Source organism: Tupaia chinensis, unplaced genomic scaffold, assembly GCF_000334495.1.
Source record: "Tupaia chinensis unplaced genomic scaffold, TupChi_1.0 Scaffold147218_1, whole genome shotgun sequence".
NCBI lineage: Eukaryota > Metazoa > Chordata > Mammalia > Scandentia > Tupaiidae > Tupaia > Tupaia belangeri.
The window spans coordinates 532,767-556,391 of NW_006207069.1; the positions used below are offsets into that span (position 1 = coordinate 532,767).

Below are 23,625 nucleotides of genomic sequence, written 5' to 3' on the forward strand. Positions count from 1 at the left end.
AATGAGTACTTTAGGAACCAGCAAATAGGTCACCAAGTTATGACCATGTGAACAGTCAATTTCAATAATTATTACCTTTGTTCAAGTATTTCCTTCGACAGAAGCTACTTTAAACATGTTATCCAGTTCATCATTGGGCACTCAATTTCCCTTTATGTAAGCATAAGGGAAGCATAGATTATATAAGCATAGATGCAAGATGATTATTAGTCATGGTAAAGTGCATTGGAAAAATCCTTTTTCATTTCAATAACAAAATTTCAGTCTTTGGAGGCACTTATTATTTTCATTATATGCTGTCCATTTCACCGTGAGAGATTAATTTAAAACTTACGTAATGGGAATCTATTTTTACAATGATTTACTTGGTGAAGCTTCAGTTGGCTTCAAGTACAGAAAAGCTCTTTCAGTTGTCATACTTTAAATACTTGCAGGCTCTGCATGGGTGTAGCAAGACAAACGTCTTTGAGATTTTGTTCCCCAAATAGCTGTCTGTTAACTTTTAGTAACTACGATCAAAATCGTAGGGATAAAGTTTAATCCATACCCAGCCTGTCGGATATTATGGCTATCTGGCCTCTTCTTTAGATGAACAGAAAGTCACACACCTGATAGCTCAGATAAACAAAAAATGAATGGTTCCATTTGTTAGTTGAAGGATGCTATTTATTGTACAAATCGTGCATCTAAGAAAAAAATTTTTCTGAAAGCAATAATAAAGCAAACATATGATTATATGTTAAGTAATAAATCATGTGTAATGCTTAAGTACTTAAATGGGTGGCACACCTAACACGTAGATATTTTGGGAAACTTTTTAACTTTCTGAACTAAAACCTCCACTCAGTGAAACAAAAGTAGAGGAGAAAATCCCCTGCATAAGCAATGATGTTCCCCCCCTCTTTTATTTGTATGCCTCTCACTAGAATGAGAGAACTTTCAATAATCCAGAATTCTAGAAATTGATGAAAACTTGTCTTAGATTTGTTTTCATTTCTTAAAAAATGTACATGAAAAATGAGAGCCTTTTTTTAAGAATTATTTCATTATTATTACTATTTTTTAATTTGCTTTAGGGTATATGCTCTCATCAGAGAGAGACATACAGAGAAAGAGGAAAGAGAACAAAGAAGAGAGAAAGAAAATGAGAAAGAGTCCAGCAGGTCCAGGACTCAAACCATGGTTGACCGTGTGGGAGTCCAGAGCCTTAACCACCACACCACCTGCTGGCCCCAAAATGAGAACTATTTGGACATTAGTTCCTGCTAGGAGATTTAGAGGATATGACTAAAGCAGGACTTAGATACTCACTTGAATTAAATGATAAGTTAAATGATTTATGCATGCTCTCCCAAATTATCAAGTTCTCCTGGCAGCAGGACTATGATTTGGGGTAGTTGCCACAGGAGGATGATCCTAGACTTTTAAATAAATTTTACTAAAAAATTAATCCATTTCTAGACATTTTCTATATCTTTACTGAAGCATGGATAAATCACCACATTCTTGTTTAATCACTATTGATTACTGGTTCTTAAGTCATGTATTTATTCAACTACTAAAGCTGAATCATTCTGTGAGAAATGTAATTGGGGAACTCCATAAACTCATTTTTTCTTATACTATTAGGTCATCAGGAAATGATGATATGTTTTTGCATAGAAAAAGGAAAAAATACATCAAGACTTTGCTGACAACCTAGTAAGTAAAATAGTATACAACTTTGGTTTTACAATATTGGGCATTTCTAAAATTAAGGACAATTTTACTCCTGAGATAATAGAATTAAAAAAAGATCCTCTTTTTGGTGTGAATAAAATAAATTTATACAAGGACTAGACCCTGGAACTATGATGATTTTCAGAGTATTTAAAATATTTGCTTGCTTCCTAATTTGTGATATTTGATTTTTGCAAATACACAAATTTTTATTTTTGTTATATTAGGATATAGATGAGAAGTATCATATTGAGAATTTAAAAAAAGTCAATGTTCTCAGAGTAAAGTAAAACTGGATTTGCCTTCTGAATCTTCCATTATATCTCGAATTAATTTTCTGCATTTTAGCTTATTCATTTGCAGAATGAAACCAAATAACGCAGACTCTTTCAGGATTTTTATTTTATTTATTTATTTATAGAGGTTTTTGCCTTAGGATGTGTACACTCACCAGAGAGAGAGAGACAGAGACAGAGACAGTGAGTGAGAGAATGAGAAATCATCTACTGGGGGGATGTCCACACTGCAATCCCCTTTCCTCCATTCTTTTCCCAGGATTTTGTGCACTCATGCATATCTGCCTGGTGTGAGTTTCAAGCCATGAGATCTGAATTCAAAACATGGTAGGATCATGCAAGAGTCCAGCGACCTAACTGCTATGCCATGTGTTGGCCCTTCTTTCAGGGTTTTTAAAGGGTTTATGGAACTATGCATAAAGTCCTAATTAATTGATAACAAGCAATCAATGGCCACTATTTTTAATAGTACCATGGTATAAAGTCAAATTTACAAATGCTCTTACACTTCTCATTGCTAAAACATGGTTGCTCATCTCAGTGGAGCTAATCTGTGAAATTCCTGTATTCTGTTTCTAGTATACCAGCAAGTTTGTGCAACCTATGGAAATCAAAGTTTTATTCACTGCTGGTAAATAGCCTGGCTCTAATTTTATTTATTCTTCTTAAAAGGTGATGACTATATTGCTGCAAAATTATACATCTAGCTTTGAATTGAAGAAAACAAATCCTAGACATGGCACGCTCTAAGAAATCTAAAGAGTTTCACTAATAGTTTAGAAAATTGCAATACAAAAGACAACTCAGGAAGCTTTTCACAAATGCTTGTAAGACTCAAACTCCCTTTCATTACTAATTCTACAAACTTGGAGTTAATTGCGTTCCAGGGCACATTGAGAAGTACATCTTTTCAATGTGCTTTTCTTTAATTAGTACAAACATTTGGTCCCTGAGAAAGGTGGAGGTATAAGGCTTGCTTTTGTGTTTGCTAATGTTTTCTATTTTTTATTCACTGTTTGCACCTAGAGGCCCATGTGAATGACACATTTTTATTAAAATCAAGAATAAATATGTAAATTATGGCCCCAAACAGCAGCTATGGAGTCTAATTATTTTAAGGCAGCTTTAGCAGGATTCATGTTAGTCGTCTAACCAAAACACAGTGGAAAGAATAATGCATATGCTAATACATCAATGCTTCCCCATTAGCATTTGGGAGACAATGTGCCAATCATTCTTATATCCCAACAACTGGGAGTGTGCATCAGAGGGAGTGTTCAATACATGTCCCCAATACTACAGGGTAATTATTGAGGCAATGGATAGACTCATGGAACAATTAATATACATAGAAAGTAATTGTTTTATTGAATCAATGCATATGTTGAAATGCCTATATGGTGATACATATTCATGACTTATGCACACTGTCACATAACTAACAAAGGTATCCTTTCTTAATGTCTTTTCTTGAACATGACTGGTACTACAGTTTCAGTACTCTGCCACTTGGTTTGATTTACTCTGTGTCAGTGTTTCCCAGCCTGGTGTCATTTGGGGTTGTGGGGCTGTCCTGTGAATTATAGGGTATTTAGCACCTTTTCTGGCCTATCCTCCAAAATAGCAGTCGTTCTCTACTTGCAATGGTCTGGATTCTTGAATCTACATAAATTCAAATATTGAAACCTAATCTGTAGTATGGTGGTATTTGGTGATGGGGTCTTTGAGAGGTAATTAGGCAATAAGGGTGGAGCCCTCATATTGGGATTAGTGCCCTTATAGAAAGAAGTCAGGGAGCTAGCATGGTTTCTTCCAACTTGCAAGGAAATGAGAGGTTGGCAGTCAGCAACCTGGAAGACAGCCCTCACCACAACCCAACCATGCCTTGATCTCAGACTCTCAGACTCCAGAATGTGAGAGATCAATATTTGTTTATAGTTCCCCTTGTCCATGATAATTTGTAATTGCCGCCAGAGTGACTAAAACAGGAAATTACTACTAGAAATTGTCAGTGGGAATTAGTGAACCCCTCATCATGGGATTTGTGCCCTTGTAGGGAGTAACTAGGAGTTTGCTTTCTTTCTGTCTACTTATGAGGACACAACAAGAAGATGGCCATCTGCAAACGAGGAAGCAGGCCCTTTCCAGGTGCTCAATAGACAGATACTTCCATCTTGGACTTCCCAGCCTCCAGAAATCTGAGAATAATTGCTTTATTTTGCTCATCTCACACTGCCCAAGGTAATTTGTTGCAGCAGCTTGAACTAAGGCTTGCTCTCAAGCTGTGATAAGCAGAAATGAGTTCAGACATTGCCAACTGTCCCCTGGAGAGGAATTTTGTGCTCCAGGTGCTCAATAGACAGATAGTTCCATCTTGGACTTCCCAGCCTCCAGAAATCTGAGAATAATTGCTTTATTTTGCTCATCTCACACTGCCCAAGGTAATTTGTTGCAGCAGCTTGAACTAAGGCTTGCTCTCAAGCTGTGATAAGCAGAAATGAGTTCAGACATTGCCAACTGTCCCCTGGAGAGGAATTTTGTGCCCAGATAGAAACCATAGTTCTATGTGCAGTGGGCTATTTTACCACATGTTGAGAATACATGGAACAATGCCAAAAGGGGTTTGTCTTTTATCTAAATTCCTCATTTGCTCTATATTTTATTGTGTAAACTCTATCTTTCACATTTTCAAAGTTCATTTATTATATATTTTGACATGCAAATCTTCCTGCCATTGTTTTGGTTATAATCACTCAAGCTTCTGTTTTCTCTTCTGCTCCCATTGGCATTGCTGCCAGGATAAGCTTCACAGACCTTACTTTGCAATAATCTTCTTCATGATCTGTTTCTAGATTATATTCACCCTTATTTCTTGCCATTCTCCATAGATAACTCCTGCTCCTCATTATGCACAACAAACTAATATTCCTAAATCTATTATTATTTTTTAGAGGTTTTTACCTTAGGGCACATGCACTCACCATAGAGGGAGAGAGACAGAGATAGAAGGAAAGTGAGAAATCACTCCCCAGGTGGATGACCATGCCACAGTCCCTTCTCTTCTATCCTCCTCCTGGGATTTTAGGCATGCACACACACACACCAGGGGTGAGTTTTAAGCTGCTGAGTCTGGGACTTGACCCATGGTCAGTCATGTGGGAGTCCAGCAATGTAACCGCTATACCATCTACTGGTCTCCACAACTCTGTTCTTAATTGAGAATACATGGAACAATGCCAAAAGGGGTTTGTCTTTTATCTAAATTCCTCATTTGCTCTATATTTTATTGTGTAAACTCTATCTTTCACATTTTCATTTATTATATATTTTGACATGCAAATCTTCCTGCCATTGTTTTGGTTATAATCACTCAAGCTTCTGTTTTCTCTTCTGCTCCCATTGGCATTGCTGCCAGGATAAGCTTCACAGACCTTACTTTGCAATAATCTTCTTCATGATCTGTTTCTAGATTATATTCACCCTTATTTCTTGCCATTCTCCATAGATAACTCCTGCTCCTCATTATGCACAACAAACTAATATTCCTAAATCTATTATTATTTTTTAGAGGTTTTTACCTTAGGGCACATGCACTCACCATAGAGGGAGAGAGACAGAGATAGAAGGAAAGTGAGAAATCACTCCCCAGGTGGATGACCATGCCACAGTCCCTTCTCTTCTATCCTCCTCCTGGGATTTTAGGCATGCACACACACACACCAGGGGTGAGTTTTAAGCTGCTGAGTCTGGGACTTGACCCATGGTCAATCATGTGGGAGTCCAGCAATGTAACCGCTATTCCATCTACTGGTCTCCACAACTCTGTTCTTAAACTCACTAGTATCCAGCCTAAATGCTGAGCATCAGTTTAGTCTTTCTCAGTTCACTCTCTCCATAAACTTTTGGAAACATTCTCTATACATACCTCCATCAGACCATTATCACCTTTACCACAGAGTTATTTTTATTTTTGCATGTCATCTGGGCTGAGACATAGTGCCCAGATATTTGGGCAAACATTATTCTGGATTGTTCTGTGAACTTTTTTTGGGTGACACTCTTGTTTAAAACAGTAGAATTTAAGGGACCACCAGTTAGCGTAATGGCTAGTCGTTGGACTCCCACCTAGTCGACTGCGGTTTGCATCCCGAACCCGGTGGCTTAAAACTCACGCCGGGCGTGTGTGCGTGTGTGCCCAGGATCCCGAGAAGAGAATGGAGAAGGGATTGTGGCGTGACCATCCCCCCTGGGGGGTGATTTCTCGCTTTCTGTCTCTCTCTGTCTGTCTGGCGAGCGCACGCGCCCTATAGCAAAAACCTCTAAAAAAAAAAAAAAAAAGTAGACTTTAAGTAAGGCAGGTTATGCTCCATAATGTATATATTTGCCTCAGCCCATTTGTTGTAGGCCTTACGAGAAGAAAGACTGACCTTCTCCCCCAAAGCAAGGAGCAATTCAAACAGCAGATTGCTTTGGACTGCAGCTGGAACTCTTCCCTGGGTCTCCAGACTGCCTGCCTACTTTGTAGATTTTAGAGTAGCACCTTTGTAATTATGTGAGTCTATTCTTTAAAATAAATCTCTATCTATCTGAATATCTACACACAAAAGGACCTTAAAATATTTGTAAAAAATACAAGATTAATTTGATGCAAAATATGTAAAATTTATGGATAGTTTTTTCTCAATAGGCATTTTCAATTAATTTTTAGAAGTCTCCCTCCCCTCCAATACAAACACACCACATTGGTTCTACTTCTGTGGAGAATCCTAATACACAACATGTATTTTTTTTCTCAAGTCTATTTCTTCCCTGAAGTGGAAGCTACTCTATGTGTGTGTGTGTACATACATGTATGTGACTAATCCCTTGCCATGATAAATATTACAATATTGTCATATGATAATTATCTAAAGCGTTACTTTAAAAATGATTATATCTCTTATCTTCTTTAATTACAGAGTAGTGGTCAGCAGGTCACATATTGGTTAGGGCACTAGACTCCCACATGGTTGACCACGATTTGAGTCCCAGACCTGGCCTCTTGTTTTCTCACTTTCCCTTTCTCTTTCTCTCTCATAAAATTAAAAAACAATCATAATAGTAATAAACAAAACAAATATTATTTTAATTTACCAAATACATTATTAGTATAAAGCTTTAATCTTAAAAAGAAATCTTACTAAGTTTTATTCATATTTTCACATCAGCTAATATTATAGCTATCTTGATTCCCTGAACACTAGATGTTTTTGATAAAGAATGCCTTACACACCACTTACGGTGCTATATTTCTAAAGTATTTAGACAAATTATGCTTATGGTTATGAGTCAAAATTTTCATTAAAAATGTGACATTGAATGGAGTACTAATACATAATAGGATTTCCTGTGGTTGAGTTACTCAACTCATGTTAATTAGAGACCTATTTCTCTAACTGGATTTATGAAATTATTCTGTATACTTTGTTTATCCTGCTTCTTCAAGCAATGTCTATCTCTTACTCTTAGTGTGACAATATAGAGTTTTTGTTTTTACAGAAAGAGCAGAATTTGTAAATATACATATTTGTGCATGGAAAATTGCTTCTCTGTGCACAGATGATAAGGACATCTTAAAAATGAAAACGATCATGCATAGAGAAAAGGAAATTGGAAGCTTTTACAAATATTACATAGACATTAGAGGAATATTCAGTATATTAGCTACTGTTAAAATGGATGAATACCAAAGAGAGTAAGAACAGGCTTTTCTGGTGGGCCATCTGTGGTGCAGCAGTGCAACACTGCACTCTTAAGAGGCAGTCCTACTGGGAGAGTTTCCAGTTCAAGACTGGAGACCTCTCTGAGTGTGCCACACACACACTAGCCTGTGATCTGGGGTGATCTGAAATATGAGGATGAATCATAGTATCAGGACCCTTTCTTTCTTGCTTATGGAAGAAATAAATGAATAAACTTAAAAAAATAAGGACTTCATCGAAAAAAATAGACACATTTTGTAAAGATTTCAAACTTTATTGAGGCTCGGGATTTCTAAGGTGTAAATATAATGTAACTAAAGAGTATTACACATTTATGCAAATGAGACCAAAAAAAGTATTCTGATTATGCAAGAAGTTTTAATTATCTCTACTAAAATAATAAAGTATTTTTAGTGAACACTTATTATGTGCTTGGCTTTATGCTAATTCCTTCCTTTCATTCTAAGTTAATTCCATCAGCATATTTAGGTAGCTTTATTTTGCCTTCTTCATATATTAGGCTTCTGAGATTCAGTTTGGCTGAAAGACCGTGTGCATTCACTCAGCTCCCAGAGAGAGAAACCACAATATCTACACTGTCTTCCTGTCGTCAGAGGCCAGTGTCTATGCCAGAACACTGGGCCATCTTGGACAAGTTAGCATGTGCTCAGTGGCTTATATACACTGCAATATGCATCCTCATGATAACTCTGAGAAATAGGTATTCTTTTTCCTCTTTCACACCTAAAAATACATGATTTCCTATAACAACACTGCGAGTGTGACCAGAGAAACCAGGAGTCAGAGGTGAGTTTTATGCCCATAACTTCACCTTTTATTCTGTATTTCTTCTTCCTATCACCAAGAGATCAAATATACTCTCATTTAGGACTAGCTGTTTCTATACAAACTTCCATAGTCAAATCCTCACCATTAAGGCAAGTAGAAAAATCAATCTCTATGGTCAACAACACATTTATGGAGATAGCCATATATATTCTTAATTTGACAGAAGTCCATCTGCTAAGTTAGTTAAAGGATCAACAAATATAATTCCATTATATCAGTATAAAAGCAACATGAAAATATAACATTTTAAGTACGATTTTATTTATGCTAAAATAGTAAGGGAGGCAATAAAAATCTTTCTGCATCTAAAGGATTGAAGCATACCATACCTTACTAAGCTGTTAGCGCTATCAGGATCTTGTGCCAAAACTGTGCCAACAATGGTCCCGACCTTGGCATTTTCATAGACTTCCATGACATAGGAAGGCATGGAAAATAACGGAGGCTCATCTACATCCCCCACAATGATCTTCAGCATGGTGGCATCTTTAAAAGGACCCAAGTGAGAAAAGCGAAAATCAAGATGTGTATTTGCTCCTTCTATGTTGAGGGTATATGACTTCTTTTTCTCATAGTTCAGTGGCTGGAAGGAAAAAAGATTTTGAATATTGTGAATTCCATTATTTTTCAAACAAAATGTTCTTTCTGCATTTTTGAAGAAACAACTGGGGTAGAGTTTAATCATCATAGATTTATTTTAAAATGATCCCTTAGGACAGTGGATGATATAGAATTTAAGATGCTGCGAGACCAGTAGTAGATAGTGGAATGGTTATATTCTGAACTCCCATGTAGTTGACCATGGTTTGAGTCCTGGACCCGGTGACTTAAAACTCACACCGGGCGCATGTGCGTACGTGTCCGAAATCCCAAGAGGAGAATGAAGGAGAAGAGATTGCAGTATGGCCATCCTCCAGGAGGGTGATTTCTTATTTTCTGTCTCTCTGTATTTTCAACAGGTACATGCACCCTATAGCAAAAATCTCTTAAAAAAATACAGAGATGCTGGATCCTACATGGTTGACTCCATGGTTCAAGTCCCAGTTCCAGAGGGGCTTGGGTGCATGTGCATATGTGCACAAAATCCCAAGAGGAGAATGGAGGAGAAGGAATTGCAGTGTTGCTCTTCAGGGGGATATTCCTCACTTTCCTCCTTTTCTCTATCTCTATCTGTCTTGTTCTGGCAAGTGCATGTATCTTAATGCAAAAAAGATAGAAAGAAAAATTTAAATTATTTTTAAGATACTCCCTACAGGCAAACAAATATTCCTTTATGGAGACTCTTGTGCTTATTCTCCTCTAGTAACTCTCTATTTCCTCTTCATCTTACATTAATTAATCTTGAAAACATCTACTATTATTTTTTAAGCTTTTTGACATAAATGTGTACACTCGTTGGAGAGAGAAAAGGAGAGACAAAGAAAGGGACCCTCATGGGGGATGGGCATGTTATAATCCCTTCTCCTCCATTATCCTCTTATGATTTTGGGCATGCATATATACACTCCCAGAGAAATTTGGGAGGAGCCAGGTCCAGGAGTCTAGTTGATGCTAACCATGTGGAAGGCCAGTGCATTTACCACACTGCCTGCTGGCCCCTAAATTCTTAAAAGTTTTAAAATAAAATGGAACTGTTTACATTCATGTAATGTAAAAATATGAAAAAATATATGTATGTATATATGTCATCTTATATTCACTTTGCTGATTTAAAATCGGTGTCTTGTTTTAAAGTCTGACTCACTTTTAGGTTTTTAAGTCAACAATATTTTATTGATTTTCAGTAAAAAGTTTTTATATAAAAATTTTATGTGTGTTGGTTTGGTTCTATTTATTTGTCACTTTTGCTGGTTACACCATTTAATTTATTTGTTTTAATTCTTTTCCTTTGTTATATTCTGATGTTTGGATAAATTTTTTTTTTTTTTTTTTAAATAGCCTTCTATGGGCCAGCAGGAGGCATGGAAGTTAAAGCACTGGATCCCACATGGTCAGCTTTGCAGCTTGAGTCCTGAATCTGGAGTCTTAAGAATCATGGCAGCTGTGTGTGCATGCCTAAAATCCTGAGAGGAGAATGGGAATGGAAGGCAAGGGATTGCAGTGTGGTCATCCCTCCTGGGGGATGATTTCTCACTTTCCTTCTTTCTATCTTTCTGCCTCTTTTTTTTTTTTTCTTATATTTCCATGGTCCAACTAATATTTACTAATCCTCTGTTAATAATTTTCTTCACTAATATGTCAGGTATCATAAATGTGTCTTACCACACAATAATAAGTTCAGCTTGTGTTTTGTCCCGGAGCACATACGATCTATTATAGGCTATAAAATGTTGAACAGACACTTTTAGCACTTTGTATTGAATGCTGAAAGACATATTGGCTATTATGTGCATTTATAATAAGGATATGATTTTGAATACGGAGATGGATGTGAGTATCTGGGTAATAGTTCTAGTATTTAGAAGAAGTGTGAGTAATATTTGTACGAATGTATGAAAAATATTTCAATGACTATTTTTATGAAGAAGAATCTGAACTGAAAGCATTAGACTTGTATATGATAGGCTCTGGGAGCCAAAATGAACCCAGGTTTAAGTTTCACTATGTCAGAAGTTTTCTTAGTCGGCTTACTGCGAGTCATCCTGCCTCTGATTTTTGAACCTGTGAAGAATCCACAGATGTTGATCTCTCTGATAAATATCTGTGACAAGAAGCAAAAGAGAGATTTTTCATCCTTATTTCTGCCACTGAGTTTCTGCCAGCCTGCGTCAGTCTCACGACCCTTTTTCTTGGTAGGATCAGAGAACAGTCATTCCCTGTGGAGGAGCTCAGATATTTTCCTTTACCCTAAGAACTGGTGTCTTAGTTTGGGATGCTATAATAGAATGCCACTGGCTGAGTGACTTAAACAGCAAACGTTTATTTTTTACAGTTCTGGAGGCTAAGAAGTCTAAGATCAAGGCATTGGCAGATCCAGTGCCTGGTAGGGTCCTCTTCCTGGTTTGCAGAAAGCCTACTTATTGCTGCATCCTCACAAAGCTTACAGAAATAGTCTTTTGCATGTCTTCTCTAAACAATGCGCAAATTCTATATGTGAGGGTACAAACTCTTACTATCTATTGTATCTCCCAAAGAGCCCACTTTCAAGTACAATCACACTTGGCATTCGGCTTTGACATATGAATGTGGGGTAAGGCAGCATTCCCATTCAGGAATATAGCAACCAAGGAAAAGTTAATTAGACAGAGTGTCCTTACTGGGGTCTTATAAATGAAATAACCGATCTTATTGATGATTGCCCTCATTTCTTCTGAATTTCCTTGGAAAATTGGCCTTGAGATTGCATAGAAGGAAACAAAGATTTTCATTTTTAAATCAAGTATTAGGAATTTAGGACCCAGAAATTTTCTAGCATTTCAGGGATGTGAATAAGGCTGGACCACTACAATATTCTACCAGATTTTATAAGTAAATTTAAAAATGAAAAAGAATCTTTAGATTCAAAATCTCAAAAGTGGACCATATACATAATTTCAAAATCTCAAAAATGGAACATATATTTAATACATATACACATATATATGATACAAATGTTATATGTTTTAGATTTATATATTTTTTAAGGGTTTATAAATTCTGCTGTGTATGACTCACCGGTTGGGATCTATTTTCTTCTGGAGATATCTAAACTAGAAATGAATCGACAAAATAATTAATATTCTTCTTGTCTGAAGAGTTGCATAACTCTTAGCTGGATCCGAAGATGGTACTTTTTCTCTGGATTCCTCTCCACTTAATATGTGATATTCTGTCTTGGCTTAATTTAATAATAAACTTCACCCAAATTAAATGAGCTGTTCTAGAAAAGGTACACACTTTCTGCATATCAAGAAATGGGCAAATGGACACAGCCCCTCTTTGCTTTTACAAACTGGACTGCAGAATCCAGGCATATTGCTCATAGCAGAAAGCCCAACTGGTTTATCATTTGTCTAAGATCAATGTATACAAGTTTTAAAGTCTGTCTTCTGTATCTGGTAAGCTTTACAATGACTAAATATGGGTGTCCAAAACTTTAAAACTAAAAAATAAAGATATATTCTCTTTTTTTAAGTAATTGTTTGTTAAATTTTATTTATTATTATTATTTGTTTAATTTGACCAGAGAGAGAGAGTAAAAATGAGAAAGCAAGCCTATAGGTCTGGGACTTGAACCGCAGTCATCTGTGTGAGAGTCTAGTGCCTTAACCACCATGACACCTGCCAGCCTCAAAACATATTTTCATTATTAGGGATACTTAATGTTCCCACTAATAATAATATTAGGATATAAACACATTCATCTTTGTTTATTTATGGTAAGCTTTTAAATCTTTCTGACCTAGCAAACTTTGAAGATATTTGGCCCCTTCTAGTCTTATCTGATGTGGTCATCATCAAGCTATGCATCCCAGGATGACAGATATCTCTTTCTTTATTTTTTAAACAGGTCTCCTGGCAAGTTAGATGTCATTTGTGTTAACATAAACCTACCTACTGCTAAGGTAAAGGCTGTTTATGTGGACACAAGTCTTTGTGTTGATGATCATCTAATATATATTTAACTATTCCGGGCCAGGGATAATCATTTGGAAGGACTCATTTGCCAGAACTAGCAGATGGATGGATGGGGACCCATCTGGAGCCACAAAGCAATGAGAGGATTATTTCACGTGGGGACAGGAATTTAAAAGCAGTTGAATTAATGCACAGGGAAATATTTTAACAACCTTATTTATGAAGAGAAATTGGTCAGGTTGAATTGCAAATATAGAAATACTGGGAGGAAATTCTACTCGTTCTTTATTTTTGAATCTTTCAGGACTGTTTCTAATACAAGGTATGTTATACTTAGTCTTTTATTATATTGAGACGGTATATAAAGATGGTATTGGATTTATAATGATTATTTTCCTATTTTCTGTCACTTTAACAAAACTGCCCAAATAACCATCATCCACACGTTTTAAGTAGGTCTTCTAGAATTTTCTAGTAAACTTCTGCTCCTGAGACACTATTTTTCTGGAACTTCACTTTTCTTAGTTACCACCATTTTTTTGCTTTTTGCTTTTCTTAAATTTCTTTTTTTGATAGAGTTTTATCATATTCTCATCTTCCTGCCTGAGTCTCCCAGGCAGCTGGGTCTACGGGTATATGCTACCTCACCAGGCTTTTAGGGAAGGCTGGAAACAAACTCAGGCCTCCTATGAAGCCTATCTAGTAATAGAGCCAACCAGTTTGTGGTACTATGGCTTGGCTAATAGAATATATTTTTAATCTAAAAATAATCCATTATAAACAGCATACCAGAAATAGTGAAATCCTAGTTTTGATGAGTATGAAGAATAGGGGCATGGCGGTTTCCAGCCTATGGCAAAAACCTATGGAGGCTAGAGGATGAGTATGAAGAATAAATAAATAAATAAATAAAAACTTAAAAAAATAAATAAAATTGCAATCTACCCAAACAACTAAGATATCACAGAAAGTCTAACATGAAATATCTGGCCAAGAGTTTATAAAAACAAAACATAATTTTTCAGCCTTATAAAAAAGAAAGACAAAACATAACTCTATAAACAGGAGGATAATATAAACCTGCTAAGAGCAGTTACAGAGCCAGCAATGTCAAGGATCGTGAGTTCTTTTCCAGCTCTGTGTCACCATGTCAACTGTTTATGCTCTCAGCAGTTTCTGGCTTGATTCTGGCAATAGCCATTGAGATTGAACACTTGATTCTTGATCATTTTTAATTTTTTTATTTACTCTATAAATTTTTCCTCAACAGGATATTTGATGGTAGTGATAGGTTAATTGTTTGAATGCAGTTTATTCCACTCGACAAAATTTCAAGACTAGAACAAGTTTATCTTTTAGGAAACTAAGACTGGATTATCAGTTTGATGTTTAGTTTTGTTCTGAGGTTTTTGCCATATAGCATCTGTGCTAACTGGAGAGGAGAAGTGAGAAATCATCTCCTAGAGAGGATAGCTATGCTACAATCGCTTTTCCTCCATCCTCCTCTCTGGACTTGGTGTATGCATGCGCATACCTGCCCGGTGGACTCTACAAACCTTCAGTCTGGGACCTGAACCATGGCTGGCCATGTGGGACTCCAGCACCTTAACCAACATGCCATCTGCTGGTCACTGGTTCAGTGTTTTAATATGAGAAATAGGTGAGGATTTGGCAAAGATGTTCTACTGGAAATCATCAATATAATATTAATGTTTGGAGGAAATACTTCAGGAATAATATCATAAACTTTTTTATTTTTCTAAAATTTGCTTTGTGTTTAATTTTCTGAATAAATCTCAGTTGTGATCCAAGCTTTCTGAGTTAGAAGAAAAGAATCTTACATATTTGATGCTTATACTCAACAAAGGCTATATTCAATGTTGCCAAATTAAATAAATTTAACTACTGGATACACAATTAAATTTGAATTTTGGATAAACTGTGAGGTTTGTTTATTTATTTATTTATTTATTTATTTATTTTAGTGTGTATCTGTTATCACATAGGACATAGTTACACAAATAAATTATTTACCATTTATCTAAAATTAGAATTAATTAGATGTCTTGTATTTCGTCTGGTAATTTTAAAATATTCACATTGCAATGTCTATAATGGTGATAAGATAGGCGATTGGGGCCCACTGTCCTCTAATATCCCAACTCAGTGGTGATCATAATTCACAATTAAGCTCTCTTATCATCTTTAGTTATATAAAATGGCTAATATATTAAAAAAAAAAAAGTGGAGACCAGCAGCTGGCATAATGGTTATGTCAATGGACTGACCATGATTGGAGTCCTGAAATAGGCAGCTTGAACTCACATCAGGCACATGTGCGTGTATGCCCAGAGTTCTGAGAGGAGAATGGAAAAGGGGAAATTACGTGGTGGTCATTTCCCCAGGGAGTAATTGCTCTCTTTCTTTCTCTCTCTTTCTGCCTCTCCAGTGAGTACATGAGTCTGATGGCAAAAATCTCTCAAAGAAAAAAAAGAAGTGTGCCAAAGATAAAAGCTAATTTCATATAATTCAGGTTAATGTAGTCATTTTTCTAACAACAAACCATCCAAGCATTCCTGAAATAATCCCACTGATAAGATGCTTCATTTTATGACAAGCGTACTTATAACTGTGTTGGGGAGAGATGTTCACCTGTTGAAATATCCATTTTGTAAGACAAATAATAATGTGATTGAATGTATAAAAGAAAATGAAATTAAAAATAAATAATTTTAAAAATTTTAAAAAAAGAATCATTCTATGGGTGTGATAAATAAAATTATATAATATTTGCATTGGTTTCTTAAATATTTCTTGTTAATCCTAGGCCTTGAATTACCACAAATAGGGTGGCTTAAAAAAACAGAAATGTATTCCCCTGGAGTTCTGAGGGTAAGAAATTAGAAATTGGTCAGGCTATCCTATCTCTGGGTGCTCTAGGTGAGAACCTGCCCCTCTTTTTTTTCCAGCTCTGTGACTGTTGACTGTCCAGGCTTTCCTCCTGAAAACACAACCTTGCATGCTTGGGCATTCAATTTGCATTGCAAATTTGCTGCCAGTTTCAGAATGTGACTCCAGGTTTCGTGTTTAGAAATCTCAGTTTTGCAGCTATGGGTGTCAAAGCTTTTTTCCAGAGCAAGTGTACAGGATTTCAGGTAATTTGTACACAGTGCAGAGGCTGCCGCCAGCAGGACAATGGGCTAGGACAGACAAGGTCAAGTCACAGAGGATTGTTCTAAGGCCTTGAATCCCAGTGAATTTCCCCTACTAGATTTGAAACTTCTTTGGGACTAGTGACATGCTTCCATTCTGTCCTTGTTGAAATGTCAATTTCTGTAACCATTGTCCTGTACCTCTCTTATTTTCCTACTTTGAAAGGAGAGAACTTGTTAGTTTCACAGGTCTACAATGGAAGGGTTTTGTTACAGGATGGAGTCTTCCTAGAATCTCAGTTATTCCTGATTTAGATAATTTCTATGGTGAGATTAAGAATTATCGAACTGATGGTATTTAGATAAAATGTTTGAGTTAGAATTTAATTTTATAATGGATTGAGACTTTTAAGGACATTGGGATGGGCATATTTGTTTTATACATAGATCATATATGAATTTAGGGAAAACAGCAGACTATGGTGTACTAGTGGTGACCCTCCAATATAAAAGGACATGATAAAAACTGTTACCAATTTATATAACAAGAGATGAGAGGAGTTTATTCAGATTTATCCAGGTGGGCACTAAACCTAATGACAAGTGTCCCTATAAGTGAAGCCAAGAAAGATTTGGCAGAGAAAATAGGATGAGGTAATGAGACCACAGAGGCAGAGATAGGAGTGATATGGCCATGGGCCAAGGAACTACTGTAGCTGTCAGAAGCTAAAAGAAGAAAGGACCAGATGTTCCCTTTGAGTTTACGGAGGAAATGCAATCCAACCAACACCTTGGTTTAGACTTCTGGCCTCCAGAACTGTGAGATAAAGTATTTCTTCTGTTTTAAGCTGTTTAGTTTGTGATAATTTGCTACTGGATCTCTAAGGAACTAGTGTAGATTGCTTTGATTTTTATGAGATTTTTATGAGACAGTAGTAGAAATTTTCATTCTTTTCAGTGTGCTGGAAGGTTTAAAGAGTATTAGAATTACTTGCCCTTTGAGATTTTATAAAATTCCTTAGTGAATAACTAGGTCTGATATGTTTAGGGAGGTATCATTTACAAGTGTATCATTGTCTTATATGAAAATCAGTTTAGAGGTATTTTCCATTTCTTTGCAGTTGCTTTTAGCAACTTTTTCAAATTATCCTCTACATGTAATTTGTGTAGTACTAAGAAAATATTACCGTATCTTCTAATTTTTAGTGGCTCCTCATTTTTTTTATTTCTTCCATGCTTCTTAAGAGCATTTAAGAATTTTGCTATGCTTTTTCTTTCCCCAAAAACTCTTGTTTTAATATTTAATATGAATTTCTGTTTGTTTTCTAGCTTCCTTTTGTCTTTATTAGTTCATTTTGTGCTTTATTCTTCCCATTTAGTTACATATTTTTACTTTAGTTACATATTTTTACTTTTGTCCTTGATATATTTAGAATTATTAATATACTCTCAGACATACTGAATTTACATTTCTTAATGTCCATGTAAGTTCTTTACCATCTTTTTTCCTAAAAATTCTATCGTGCATTTTTTTCTTTGATTTCAGAATTCTTGAAGCAAAAAAAAAGATTGCAGTTGAAGTTGTTAAATTTCCAGGTTGAGGAAATTTGGCTTTCTGATTTTTTTTAAATTAATTTTTTGGCTTTTTTGTTTTTGGATAACAGCATTTTATCTGTATTATTTGGGGTTTTGGACCTTTACTGAGAGAGTCTTGAAGACTTACATATAGTCAATTTTACTAAATATTTTGTGGAAATGTGAAATAAAAGCTTTATCTTTAGATTGCAGAGATGTATTTATATCAATCACCCTAGGAAGGACATTCCTGAGTTATTCACATTTTAAAATACTTTATCTGTCTTGGAAATTGGTGAAATACAACCTTCTAGCTCTCTGTAGACAGAGCTCCTGGTCTGTGTAGAGATTTCTGCTTTGTGCACGCTGTTACTGTGTGCCCGGCAGCTCAGGTGTTTATGCGCATTGAACACACAGTGAACTGCTGACTTCAGGGCTGTAAAGGGCTGTGATTGTGATGAATTCAGTTTGAATTACATCATGGTGGGTATTAAAAGTGCACCTCTTTCTTTTATATTCATCTTGCTGTTTTTAAAAATTTAACATCTTAATTTTTTTAATAAGTATCTGATTTTGTTCTGTGAAGTTTGCCTGAAATTTGTTATTTAGAAAAGTTTTAATTTTTTTCTGTGACTACCTCCAGTCTTATAAATTTAGGTAGGATGTTTGACCTATATTCCCTTTACAGTAAGTGTTAGTGCCATATAGTAAGTAGCAATTACAATAGCCTATTTCTTCTCCCACTTTTCATTATTTATTAGTAAATTATATATATATAGATATATATATACATACATAAATATATCTTTGCACTCTTAAGAATGCTTATTGATCTAGCATTTGACTTATTGGCTCTGGCTTCTGTGATTTATAGTGATCACTAATATTATATAATCAATGAGCTTATTTTAATTATCATCTTGGTTTCTTATTAAAAGAGGTATTGTTTATATACTTTGGGGCCACGTGATTGTTAGGTTCTCACCTGCTAACATGGACTTAATGTAGTCGGTGTCTCTGTTTATCATTGTCCTTTAGTACCCACAAGTATTTCTTGGTGAGGTTACATATTCCCCAGGAAAATATCCCTCATTTTTTACTGTTCAGAATTGTTTGCCTATAATCTCCATCCTTGAAACTCTGTGTGGCTAGATATAAAACCCTGACTCACATCTATTTTCTTGAGTATCTTGTAGGTATTGAACCACATTCTCCACATGTTTAAAAATAATCTCAGATAAAGACGTCCCTGACCTTCTTTTATCATTAGATAATTGTTCCTTTTGTAACTCTGAGCTTAAAGCAATTTAAGTAAACCAGTATCATTAGCATTTGACATCTTGTATTATAGAAATATTTCATATCTACTAAGTTTTTCCTAAGAGGAAGAATACTACCTAATTCTCCATATTTTATACATTTGGTATAATTTCTAGTTCATGGAAGTTGAATAATAGCTCTTCCTCAATCTGAAATATAACTGTATTTAGCGTATAGAGAAACAATATTACACAGAAGAGATTTGAAGGAGGAGAAATTCCTTATTATTTTATAAATATATATAGTTAATGCATGCATGCATCCTAAACAATTAACATAAATTAACTCAATTAATCATCACAACATCTGTCTAAAAGATAATTTTTCACCATTTGAAAATGAGGAAACTGAGGGACCAGCCATTGGCGTAGTGGCTATGTCACTGTACTCCCATGTAGTCGAGTAGTCAACTGTGGTTTGAACTCTGGACCCAGTGGCCTAAACTCATGCTGGTCGCATGTGCGTGCCCAAGATCCCAAGAGGAGAATGGCGTGGCCATCCCCATGAGGGGTAATTTCTCACTTTCTGTGTCCATGTTTCTCTCTTTCTGGCGAGCGCATGTGCCCTATAGCAAAAACCTCTCCAAAAAAAAAAAAAAGAGGAAACTGAGATACAGAAAGTTTAAGAATCTTTCCAGGGTCAACAGCATGTATGATATGCTTGGGACTTAAGCTCAAGCAGTGGGACTTAATAGCTTGTGCTCTTAAGCACTATGCTAAATTACCAAATAAGTAGTGTAATACATTGTTCTATTCAGAAGAATAAAGATAGACTTTTAGTGAAAGGTAGTATCCTCACCACTAAAATATAGCTTCATACATCATCTTTTTCAAATGTTTACCATTAAATTCTTAATAAATTGATACATTTCCTAATTTTAGCTACCAGAACTCTGAAATACCTATTTTCTTTTTTTAAAGAATTACTTATTTAATCTTACTTATTCATTCATTTATTTTAATTTAATGAGAGTGAGAGAGAAAGAGAGAGAGGGAAAGTGAGAAAGCAAGCGACAAGCTCCAGGACTTGTGGTCAGTCATATGGGAGTGTCCAGCACATTAACCACCATACCACCTGCTGGTCTCCTCTGTTGTTTTTTTAATTCACAATTCATAGAGGTAAGAAACTAAAATATTATGGCAAACTCCTTTATCTCCTTGATCCTTGCTAGAAATGCTGACTCTCACCTAGTTTCAAATTCCCCAAGTAATTGGACTATTTTCACTTTCCTTTAGCTACTGCTCAGTATCCTAATTTAATCACTGTCAAAGAGTTGACTCTGATTTTCATCTTAAATTTTAGTTTTTTAAATTTCACCCTATTACTCCTAGTAATTGCTTTTACATATCATTGTTCTAACTTGTAAAATAAAACTTTTTTACTTTTAATACTAATCCATTTCATATTACTGTGGATACTTATCATCTTCCCCATCAATTTGTTTTTTGTTTGTTTTTTGATTTTTGCTTTTTGTTTTTTGGTTTTTTTTAGTCAGCTCTACTTATTCAGGACTTTTAATTTTTTTCTCATTAGTCACTTCTACTATTCCTTAAATCAACCTAGTATAGTCATCTAAAATTATCTAACCATCAAGATTTTTTTTCTAACCACCATAAATATAAAGATAGTGAAAACATCGTGAGTTAAGTAATTCTTAGAGTTCAAGAAGATCCTAAAATTCCATTTTCCTAAGTGATAAGGGGAGAAATTTCTTAGGACCTCTCCTCCTTTGTATAATTTTCTTTTCTTTTTTCTTTTTTCTTTTTTTTTTTTTGGAGAGGTTTTTGCTATAGGGCACGTGCACTTGCTAGAAAGACAGAGAGAAACAGAGAGACAGAAAGTGAGAAGTCACCCCCCCAGGAGGAATGGCCATGCCACAATCCCTTCTCCTCCACTCTCCTCTTGGGATCTTGGGCAGACATCCACACGTGCCTGGCGTGAGTTTAAGCCAAAAGGTCTGGGACTCAAACCACAGTTGACTACATGGGAGTTCAGAGACATAGCCATTACGCTAACTGCTGGTCCCTCCTTTGTATAATTTCTCTACTGCTCTGTGATACAGGCTGTCAGTTCCAAAAGTGGGTGGATAATAATAGAGATACTATCAATATTTTTATGCATAAAAGATGTCAGTTTATGCAAGAATGGCTTTATTCTGCAATGGTGATTGACATTATTACTTTTTTTATCTGAAAAAAATGCGTAACTGAAGTGATATTTTATCAGTCACACAAAAATATGAATTTAACTTTTGTGTGATCAACTAGACTGTTTCCTTATGGTTCATGGTCCTTTTTAGAGATCCATGCTGGATGGTGAGCATTCTAGGGAAATTAGAACACATGCATAAGCTTTCTTGTTTTATATTCCTCTAGGGAGAGTATAACATTTATTCATTTTATACAAATAAATATTAATTGTTTCCTTACTGTTCTTTAAACATTGCAAAAATAAATACCAAAATCCTTCATTTCAAATAATGTAAGTTTATGGTATATTTTATCTATAAAATATATCTTATAATTTATAGTATTTATACTGTTTATATACACTCTCATATGTGTGTGTATGTTAATTAGTGTATGTGTGTGTGGACAAAATAATTAAATGTACCCACACATGTAAAAACTTATTAATAGCTTATGGATACGTATACCTTAACTCAGTAAGGCGTTTCATCAGATACTGTTTTCTAACTAGTGCACTAAGTTATATTACAGAAATGAAGTTCAAAACAATCAATTAATATTCAATATAGTTTCAAATGACTTATTTCTCCAGGCTCACGGTCATGCCTACAGATGGACAGCAAGAACAAAAGTTGCCTAATAGCAGTCTACTGCAGAAGTCATTAGCAACACAGTGAACGATTTCACTAAGTAAGAACTTAGTCTTTCTTTTTTTTTTAAGAGATTTTCACTCTAGGGTGCGTGCGCTCGCCAGACAGACAGGGAAAGACATAGAGAGAGAAAGCGAGAAATCACCCCCCAGGGGGGATGGTCACGCCGCAATCCCTTCTCCTCCATTCTCCTCTAGGGATCTTGGGTACGCACGCACATGCGCCCAGCGTGAGTTTTAAGCCACCCGGTCCAGGACACGAACCACGGTCGACTAGTGGGAGTCCAGCGACATAGCCATTACGCTAACTGCTGGTTTCCAAGAACTTAATCTTATCTCTCTATGGACTCTGGCTAAGCAGAGTTAGCTTTTCAAGTTACTTTTCAAGAATCTTAATATGAACAAAAACAGAAGTTGGCTGGCATTTTCGGATACTAAAAATCCCTAATTCGTGTTCTGATCCTGTAAATAGCCCACTGAAATTACACATTTACTGCTTCTTATGTAGAAAATGTGATCCTGTGTTCAAGCCTGCGTGCATTCTCAATGGGTTGAGATGCCTTATTTATTTCTCTTTGTCTTTCATGGCCCAACAACTTGAAAATTCAGTAGAAAAGAACATACAATTCTAATTCTATCATTTAATGCAAGTCAAAGAATGAAAAAAAAAAAACAAAACAAAAACTCAATAAACACAATCCATTAAAAGACCAAAAATATGGCTTGTGGAATAGTTATGGTTGTAGTTGAACATATTTCATGGTTTTCTGTTAGGATTGACTTAGAGTTCTAAACGACATATTTATAAATTATTCCGTTTACTCTTATGATCCAAATCTAATCATTTATTAAATGAAATTGTATACTAACATTTTAAATACTGTGGGCTACAGAAATTTAAAAAATACACAGTACCTAGTCAAAGAAATATCTAAAATCTCTCATCTATATGGATACACTTATTGTACACATAGATACGTGTTCAGGGGAATTATCAGTGCATTCACTACAAATGAATTAGAAAACAGTCTTAATCATCATAAGAAGTAGCTTTAAGAGGAATATGGACTTTGTACATTTTTTACCATGAAAAATGTCCAAGAAATACCAAGAAATGAAATACACATAAAATAGAAAAGCTAATCCAAAGATTTGTAACATAAAAATGCTGCACTAGAAAAACAGCATTTTTAAGAGACTTTTGCCTTAGGGTATGTGCACTCACCGGATAAAGAAAAAGACAGAGAAGCTGAGAGATAAAGTGAGAAATAACCCCTGAGAGGGACGGCCATGCCACAATCCCTTGTCCTCCATTCTCCTCTTGGAATTTAGGGCACAAACGCACATGCACCCAGCGTGAGTTAAAAGCCCCTGGGTCTGGGACTTGAATCATTGACAGCCATGTGGGAGTACAGTGACATAACCACTAGATCATCTGTTGGTCCCAGGGAGCAATAATTTAACTTGAACTTTGAAGGAAAAAGAAATGTTCCTTTAGAGAAGAAGAAGAGGAGGTAGATAATCAAGAAACAGGAAGAAGAGAGGAGGTACATACTGTATAACATATTCAAGGTATTT

At 35.5% G+C, this 23,625-nt stretch overlaps 1 protein-coding gene across 1 annotated transcript in view; it reads right to left on the bottom strand.

Moving 5' to 3' along the window:
* Positions 1–23,625, bottom strand: part of LOC102499626 (cadherin-18-like) — a 526,097-nt gene that overhangs the window by 82,063 nt on the left and 420,409 nt on the right. The window contains 1 exon segment of the mRNA XM_006169537.1: positions 8,935–9,188. Coding sequence (XP_006169599.1) covers positions 8,935–9,188 — 254 coding nt within the window.